Raw genomic sequence first — 9,469 nt, 5'->3', positions numbered from 1 at the left:
TTTCAAGCTCTCTGAGCAGAGCAGAGCATTTGTGGAGTTATATGCACAAATGCCAAAAATAGTCCTTTCTCGCAATGTGAAAAAATCCTTTAAAAAAATTTGTGGAACCAGATCCAGATCACCCCTCAAATTCTTCCATATCCCATTTCTGACAATTCCTGAAAATGTAATCCAAATCCATTCAGAAATGTTCAAGTCATTTTGAACACAAACAAACAAACAAACAGATAATCGCAGGCAAAAACAGAACCTCGCCGCTGCGCTTGCGCTTGGAGGTAACAATGATGATGATGATGATGGTGAAGATGATAGAGACATAAACAAAATACATTAAAATACATGCAGTTCAAATATAAATGTAATATATAAATACAGGGGTACAACAAATATAAGGTATAAATAAATGTAGGATACTGTATAGATGAAGTGATAACTTGGTAAATAATAATAAATGAATGAAATTCAAGATAAAAGATATCTGACAATTCTCAGGATAAAGAATATACTGTGTAAATAATGACACTGTTTTCTTCAGTGAAACCACCAATGTCTTTGCCAATATGTTTTTACTTCTCTCTCTGAAGCTATTCTGCTGTGACCATGCAGGTGTGTCAGTCCGTATCATTTTACAGACGTGTTACCTGTCTAACAGTCCACATAAGCCCGCCTCCCTGCAGGTACATCCATGTCATTGGAGGATGGTGTTGCTCAGGAGGACCTCCTTTGCTCTCAGAAGCCCATAAAAAGCCATCACAAACAGGGAGAAGGTACTTAGAGGGACTTGACTCTCCTCTTAGTGGACTCCTCTGCTCTGCTGAACCTCTCTCTCTCTATACTCCCCTCTCTTTTTCTGTGCGACTCCTTTTCCTCTCAAAATGGCCAGGTCCATGCGATCCAGTAGAACCGTGACCACCAGCTATGGGTCTCTTGGCAGCAGCGGCGGCAGTCTCGTTGGCGGCCTCGTCAGCGGCCGAGGTGGTGGCAGCAGACAGGGCTTTAGCTCCAGCTCTGCAATTGTATACAGGTCGACACCAGTGATGGCCTCTAGCTCCTCAATGCTTAGATCAAGCATGGGTGGTGGTGGTGGTGCTGGAAGTTTCGGCATGAGTTCTGTCAGTGGAGGAGGTTATGCGATGGGCTCAAGTGGATTGGGATCTGGCGGAGGTTATGGTATGGTGGTGCCTCCAATTACCAACGTCCAAGTCAACCAGAGCCTGCTGGCTCCCCTGGACATTAAGATCGATCCCAGCATCCAGACGGTGCGTCTCCAAGAGAAGGACCAGATCAAGAGTCTGAACAACCGCTTTGCAGGCTTCATTGACAAGGTAGGTGTAGGTTCATATCCAGAGACAACCTTCAATGAAGCCATTGGTTTATGGAAAGATTGATGCAAACTCTATATAAACAATCACCGAGCTCCCGGACTTTGGATGCTCGAAGTCCATGACCATTGCTGGACCCTTGCCATCTGTCTTCTAGCGAGAGGCAGAAACACTATAGTAGTCGTATCCAGTGTACAATGTCGCTCAACTCAAGGGGTGATCAGGTTACAACTGAATGGACTCAAAGTCCTTTAGTGGTACAGCAGATGCTATCTGTGAGTAGGTTCAAGCTTACCAAAGGCCAGGATACTTGTATGTTGTATGTATGTTTAACCAGCGTAGCAAAATTCTGATGATTAGCTCCAGACCTCTATCCCTTCATTCTCAGGACGTCAGCTGACGACTGTGAATTCATCCCACACCATCTGCATGAAAGTCAGCGATGTAAACCACTTTGTCACCCTCACCCTAAATTTGGACAGTTTTTGCATGGATTCTCAAAAGGTGCCAGAGAGCAAATATGCAAGGTTTCTTAATGGGGAGGGGCCAGATGAGGTGTGGCACCCAAAACAGAGGGATGGGCTCCAACCTTGTTCCTCCAGGCAAACTACATTAGCTTTCATTATTAGCGAGCAGAAGTCCAAACATGTTCATCAGATTACTACATGATCTCATTACAGCAACTGACAACACAGTTACATTAAAAGCCTTTTTTGGTTGGGGTTGTGAAGGGGAAATGTTGTTAACAGGGGACACAGAGATAAGAAAGAAGACAAGGGAATATCTTTATAATGCCATGATGGTGTATCCTTACCAAAACACTAACCCTAACCATAACCTTTACCCTAACCCTAACCCTAACCCTCTATTTAAAATTCATTTTTCATAGGTGTGCTTCCTGGAGCAGCAGAACAAAATGCTGGAGACCAAATGGCAACTGCTGCAGGATCAGACCGCCACCCGCTCAAACATCGATGGCATGTTTGAAGCCTACATCGCCAACCTGCGGAGGCATCTGGACGGACTTGGCAATGAGAAGATCAAGCTAGAATCAGAGTTAAAGAACATGCAGGGAATTGTGGAGGACTTCAAGTGCAAGTAAGAACACCAGAAAGCCCCCTTTGCCAGCTGTCGTTCCCAAACTGATTTGTCCACGTTTTGTGACTGTTTCAGATATGAGGATGAAATCACCAAGCGTGGTAACCTGGAGAATGAGTTTGTTCTCATTAAGAAGGTTGCAGAAGAAACTCATTTTCCTCTATTTCTGCAACTGGAAAGCCAATATAACAACATTTAATGGAATCTTCTTATCTCCCAACAGGAGGTTGATAATGCCTACATGGGAAAGATTGACCTTGAGGCACAAATCGATAGTCTTCAGGATGAGATTAACTTCCTCAGGGCGATCTACGACGCAGTACGTAAAGCAAACCTCAACTTTTAAACACCGTATGGAGTTCTGGTGTAAATATTCCCCCCCATCAAGCTTAACACACTTTATGCCTTTTTATATTAGGAGCTGCGTGAGCTCCAGAGCCAGATCAAGGACACTTCAGTCATTGTGGAGATGGACAACAGCCGCAAGCTGGACATGGACGCCATCATTGCAGAAGTGAAGTCTCAGTACGAGGACATCGCCAACCGCAGCCGTGTTGACACAGAAGCATGGTATCAGCAGAAGGTAGGTTTTGGAGTACTTCTGCCAATACTGTCAGACAGTGTGAATTTATATAGCATACATCATACATTAGAGGAACCTAAATGAACCCCAGGCACTGTAGGAGGCATGGAGGCATGAAAAAACTCTAAACCCTAAAAAAGAACCAAGACAGTAGGATATTTCTCCTCTACTTGCGTGGTTTATGTTGTAAAATAACATGTAAGATAAGCATCACATGATATTGGAGTTATTTAGAAACACGTCCAATAAAAAATGGCAATCTCAGCTGTTAGTTGTTGTGTAATGTTCTGTCCATGTTGTCTAGATGGCAATAATGCACAATATACAATGTGATTACAAACAAACAAAGAAGAAGTCAACATATTGGCCATTAAATCAATAAAACAAAAAGAAACTGTATACCAAAATACCTAATAGACCTGATAAAAGTCACAAAAAGATTTCAGGTCTACGGAGTTAAACAACTTCTCCCTCAAAGTGTCAGGGATTTCCTTCCTGTCACTCACACACACTAGTGACTCGGAGAGATGCAGCCGCAACACAGAGACCTGCTGGGGGAAAAAAAAAGTATCTCAAAGTTTGTTAGCATGTTATCAAACAGAGGAAGATTGCGGTACAATTAGTAAGATTGTGCTGAACAATGAAACAAGTTATAAAAAAAACAGTTGAGCAACAAAAAAAAACAGTTTTGCAGTGGTATTGAAAACATATTTTAAAAATGATATTTTTTTCTTTGATTTTGCCTTAGAATGGGTCTTGAAAAGCAGGGGTTGTCTTATATTTTAATAACCATCTGTCCAGAGAAACACCATTTCAATCACGATATTCTCCCTCCAGTATCAGGACATGGAGGCCTCTGCTGGCCAGTATGGAGATGACCTCCGCAGCACCAAGAACGAGATCGCAGAACTGAACCGTCTGATTAGCCGACTCCAGAACGAGATTGACGCAGTCAAGGCTCAGGTCTGTTCAATGCTCGATCAGACAATGTATCCTGAACACATCATCACCAACGTTCCTAATTTGCAGCGTGCCAACCTGGAGGCTCAGATCGCAGAGGCCGAGGAGCGTGGCGAGCTGGCGGTGAAGGACGCCAAAGCCCGCATCAAGGACCTGGAGGATGCCCTGCAGAGAGCTAAACAGGACATGGCCCGCCAGATCCGGGAATACCAGGAACTCATGAACATCAAGCTCACTCTCGACATTGAGATCGCCACCTACAGGAAACTGCTGGAGGGCGAGGAGCAGAGGTACACAAAGTTTGCCCCAAGTAATCCTTTCCTAAAAGTGCATTGTGTCACACCATTTTTTTTTTTTACTTCTCTGCAGGATTGGTGCAGGCGGGGCAAATGCAACCATCCACATACAAACCTCAGGATCGAGCAGCAGCGGTTATGGTATGGGACTTTTTTCTTTCCATTACTAGGTGTTTAATAGGGGTGCTCCTATCGATCAGCCACAGATCAGTATGGGCTGATTTCCTTGAAAAAGCACGGTATCGTCATATGCCGATACTTGCTTTATAACACCGGTCACATCCGCCGATCATCTTCGCCCCCATTGCAGAATCCAGCCTATAGCGACCATCTCCTGCCCACTTTCCCTTCACAAAACCAATACAAGCATGGCTGCCATGTGGGACTTACCTGTCGTGAGAGCGATTTAAGTTTTGCACCCTGCAAAACATGCCACGAAAAATGTCTTGGGGGGTGTGCACTTGGCAGGGTGTGGTGAATTATTGAGGCTCGCCATGTGAAAGGGCGGGGCGGTAGGGCGGCGGCTAATGTAGCGCCCGTGTGTGTTGAAGGTCTAAGGCAGATAGCCCGAAAAGTGGTTGGATTTGTCGGACTGCCTGAGGATCCTGCTGGAGCGCCATAAAGCTGATCTCGTATAATTTTCCTCGAAGTTTCACCAGTGATGTTGAAAAATTAAGTCAAATATGTTTTTGTCTAAATTTTATGGTTCCCCTTTCATATTATGTAGCCCACGGGTCACCAACGTGGTGGGAGCCCCCCACGACCACATGAGGCACCTGCAAGCCTGCTTTTCATTCAGGTTTTCAGTTAATAATGTTAGAACACTGGGAAGAAATGCATTCTGAAATACAAAATGTGAGTTGTGGATACCAGCATTTTGTTAATGTTCTGGTAAAGCAAGCATATTCGCTTTGTTGGGTTGAAATAAGCTGTTACATATAATATATACATACAATACATACATACACTATATTTATATATACATATAAATAAATAAGCTGTTTGCTGTTGAAATAATTGTTACAAAAATGAGTAGCTCTTGATCCTTTTCATTTTGTAAAAGTAGCTCTCACAAGAAAAAAACTTGGTGACCCCTGATAGTATATTTAAAAATGTACCCTTAATCTATGTGATCAGTCTCACCCCATTTCACTCATTGATGATCGGTATTGGCAGCATAAAGCCCTGATCGGAGCATCCCTATTATTTAATACAGTACGCAATATTAATACTTGATACATAGTGATACGATTACAAAACTAAAATAAATCCTTATAATAATGTCAATAATCCGTATATAGCTGTTTTGGAGTAATATACTTACTGTGTGTTCTGTACCAGTCTTTTCCTGTGTAGATCAATAGAGTTTTTTAGTTTACATGAATAAAAAGGCACACAAAAATGCAACTTTACATGTCGTTCAGTAGCCTTGTCTCATAACTCTTACTCTAATAATAATAATAGAATTTAAAATAATAATAGTATTAATAGATAGACAGAAAGATAATATAATGGATAATAGAAAGGAATAAGAAAGTAATAATGATAATTATCTTTATAGAGCTGTTCATTTTCTTAGTTAATGTTAGGTCTTACTAAGGAGTCCTGTTCCTGTTCTTGTTCCTGTCCTTTACTGTGTGCATATACAGTCGACGCCCCTACAACGTAAATAATCCGTTCCAAGAACCTTTATGTTATAGGGATTTTATGTTATACGAAGCGTAAAATACATGTAAATAACCTAATCCCAAAATCTTCCCAAACTCACACCTTTGGGCCTTCAAAATATTCACCAAAGTACACCAAATATGGTGGGAAAATATAACAAAACAGCATAAACATAGTGGAGTAACATTCCAATATAAAATAAGGTAAATAAGGTATAATGGTCGATGGAGAATGGCCGTATAGTCGAGCAATATCACTTAATTTCATACCACCGTCATCCTTCTGGATCATTTCCTGCTTTGTTTCGATCGACAACATTTCCCTTTTTTTCTTATCCCTTACACTTGGTTTAGGGCCCATGACTACGGTCATTTTAACACAAAGAAAAGTAAATAAATTAAAAAGAGATTTCAATGCGTGCAAACTAGTTTAAGGGCGACTACGATGAGGAACAGAGCAGCATGTCTCTCTAAACACACCAACGCGCTGGATTAGTCAGCCAATGAGATGAGAGCGTCGGCGGTGCTCCGATAATCAGCCAATGAGACCATGAAGCATCAGAATTTCTGCATAACTTCCTGTTTCGTTTCGATCGACAACTTTTCCCTTTTTTCTTACCACTTACACTTGGTTTAGGGCCCATGACTACGGTAATTTTAACACTAATAAAAGTAAACGAATTAAGAAGAGATTTCAATGCGTGCAAACTAGTTTAAGGGCGACTAAGATGAGGAAGGGAGCTCACACACAAACTGGACGCACGGGATAAGTCAGCCAATGAGATAAGAGCGTAGACGGTGCCCCGATCATCAGCCAATGAGATGAGAGCATAGGCGGTGCCCCGATAATCAGCCAATGAGAGCATGAAGCGTCAGAATTTGTGGATAACTTCCTGCTTCCTTTTGATCGACAACTTTTCCCTTTTTTCTTATCCCTTACACTTGGTTTAGGGCCCATGACTACGGTCATTTTAACACAAAGCAAAGTAATGAAATTAAGAAGCGATTTCAATGCGTGCAAACTAGTTTAAGGGCGACTAAGATGAGGAAGGGAGCTCACATACAAATGTGGACCCGCTGGATAAATCAGCCAATGAGATGAGAGCGTAGGCGGTGCCCCGATAATCAGCTAATGAGAGCGTGAAGCCAGAAGGCGTCACCAAGTGTACTCTGTTAGTCTCTCTGTCGCTTGCAGAGACTTGACGCTTTACGTTATATGGGATTCCTTACGTAATACGATGTGAAAAATTTACATAAATTCTTTACGTTCAGTGGAATTTACGTAAAAGGAGGTTTAAGTTATGCGAAGTACTACTGTACAGTATATGTGTATATATATATATATATATACAGAGAGATAGAGAGAGATTTCTCTGACTTCCTGTTCCTGTACTTTTCAGTCTCGGTGGGTAGAGAGAAATATAGATTAGATAAATATGTAAATGTCACGAACCTGTTCTGACGTGGCAATTCTTTTTGCAAAAAATAAATGACTTCACTTCACTTTTTTATGAATGTCAAAAAAATTGTGCTGTTGGAAGAGAAGTTTCCATTTAAATTGGAATTAAAATAAATATTAAAGCTAATTTAAAATATTTTAATTTATTTGTTTATGTTTTTAAAGCAGTTTTCCTTGTATGTGTTTTTTCTTCCTCTCACTCATACGTGTGACCTGGAGAGACGCACTTGTTACACAAGATACCTTTTTTTCATATTTATATCGTATCTGTATTCCCATCACCAGGTGGCGCTGGCGCAGGAGGTGGCATGAGCATTGGAGGGGGCATGGGCTCTGGGGGTGGCATGGGCATGAGCTACAGCAGCAACATGGCTGGTGGCTACGGTGGCTACGGCGGCATGGGCACCGGCGGCAGCAGCAGCACCATGATGACGTCAAGAACCAGCCTCTCTCGCCACTGAAACAGCCCATTTTGTCTCTCCTGTTCCCTATCAGGCCACTACTCAATAAACCTTCCATAGCTTACATAGCATACATTCTTCATATAGATGCATTTCCTGTTCTTTGTAGTTCTGTAGCCCTTATTTTTGAGCAGCACACTTTCAGAGTCAGAGGTTCCATCCATCAAGCAGAGGTTGAGTCATGATAACACAAATCAGTCCTCTCTTGTACTCGTGGCTGTCTTTTAGTTGCAAGACACACTGTCCTGTAGACAAGAGCTTAACTGTAGTATCAGGACAGAGGATACCCTGCAATGCAACTAGTCATCACACAAACAACAAACATGTTACACATAAAGAGGTCCTAATAAAATGAAATCACTGCATGGTGCTCTTTTGTTAAGGCTTACATGTTAGCATGTACGAGGCAGTCACACACAGTACATCACTATTTCTGCTAAAAGTTCTACATGCAGCACACATGCGGCTGTTGTTTTGTCTGCTTTACTCTGAATGGAAAATAAACATTGTTCTCAATTAAATCTGGAATAAAGCTGACTTTCAATGTGTTTGGTGTATTTATTATTTATTTGTTTATTTTTAATTAAACACTCCTGTTGCACCACGCCTACGACAATTGACGAAGCCTGTTATAATACTTATGGAAATGTAGTATTTTGAAGTGCAGAAAATTAACAAGGACATGAAATTATTATTGACTTTATAGTGTTACTTATTCATCCATCAGGAATCTGTCTGTCAATACTGAAAAGTACAAATTAAAGAAATGCCTTGTCTTTCATAGTTAACATTGTTAATCTATTTCAGTAGTAATATATAAATATATACTGTATATATATATATATATATATATTCCATAAAGCAGGGGTCTCTACACTATCACACAAAAATTTGCAAAGCTCTCACATTTCAGCAGCTATTTTATTATAGTAGATTTTGTCAAGGTACATTGCTGTAGTAATGAAACTTGGATATACTTCAGAGCAGTCTGCTTGTATAGTAGTATCGATTTACTGAACTGTACTGATTTATTGTAACCCATGTGACTATACCGCACAGTGAACATGTCCAAATTGTGGCCAAAAGTGTGAATATTTTTACACTAATGATCCACAGCACCCCAGTGCCAGTAGCACTCGTGCATCCCCAGACACAAAAACACAATTACCTTGTTACTCACTTGTGTTGTCAGCTATATAGACAATAACAGCTGTGTATTGACTAATTTTCAGTGGATAGTGAATCTATACTGCTATACAAGCTGTAAACTAGGGACGTCCCGATCCTATCTTCAGGATCGGGATCGGCTGCCGATCCGCTGTATTTGTGAAGATCGGATAATATCGGCTTCCGCCACGAGATCGGGCCGCTCCAGTGGCCGTATCACGCTCGGAACTCTGAGCCTCACTCCAACATGGTAGGTGCAGTAATGCGCCTCAAAGCTGGTTGCCACTCGACTCCGGCCACCCGCAAGAAGAAGAAAACGCAACACCACCATGCAGACATGTCCACGTTGGACGTTGTATGTTCGGTTCCGTAGCTACAGCGGTAGTTCCCTCTCACTGTGCCCGGACTGCTGCGTCATGGTGTAGGGACCTCGCACAGGGAATGCTGCTCAAGCCG

General features: G+C 41.8%; 1 protein-coding gene across 1 annotated transcript; it reads left to right on the top strand.

The window, feature by feature from the left end:
• Positions 1 to 759: 759 nt before the first annotated feature.
• On the top strand, positions 760 to 8,394 carry LOC129189969 (intermediate filament protein ON3-like). Its single transcript, XM_054792219.1, has 9 exons — positions 760 to 1,325; positions 2,212 to 2,420; positions 2,496 to 2,556; positions 2,644 to 2,739; positions 2,839 to 3,003; positions 3,841 to 3,966; positions 4,033 to 4,253; positions 4,333 to 4,400; positions 7,671 to 8,394. The coding sequence occupies exons 1-9, from the start codon at positions 876 to 878 to the stop codon at positions 7,844 to 7,846; spliced, it is 1,572 nt and encodes a 523-aa protein (XP_054648194.1). The 5' UTR covers positions 760 to 875; the 3' UTR covers positions 7,847 to 8,394.
• Positions 8,395 to 9,469: the final 1,075 nt, after the last annotated feature.

The sequence above is a fragment of the Dunckerocampus dactyliophorus genome, chromosome 1 (genome assembly GCF_027744805.1).
Source record: "Dunckerocampus dactyliophorus isolate RoL2022-P2 chromosome 1, RoL_Ddac_1.1, whole genome shotgun sequence".
NCBI classification, from domain to species: Eukaryota; Metazoa; Chordata; class Actinopteri; order Syngnathiformes; family Syngnathidae; genus Dunckerocampus; species Dunckerocampus dactyliophorus.
The sequence above is the reverse complement of the archived record's forward strand: the minus strand, read 5'-3'. Positions and strand labels throughout refer to the sequence as shown.

Coding starts and splice junctions, on each gene's coding strand:
- LOC129189969 (XM_054792219.1), top strand. CDS start 876: ATGGCCAGGTCCATGCGATCCAGTAGAACCGTGACCACCAGCTATGGG. Junction 2,421..2,495: donor GTGGAGGACTTCAAGTGCAA/GTAAGAACACCA, acceptor TGACTGTTTCAG/ATATGAGGATGAAATCACCA. Junction 2,740..2,838: donor TCAGGGCGATCTACGACGCA/GTACGTAAAGCA, acceptor TTTTTATATTAG/GAGCTGCGTGAGCTCCAGAG.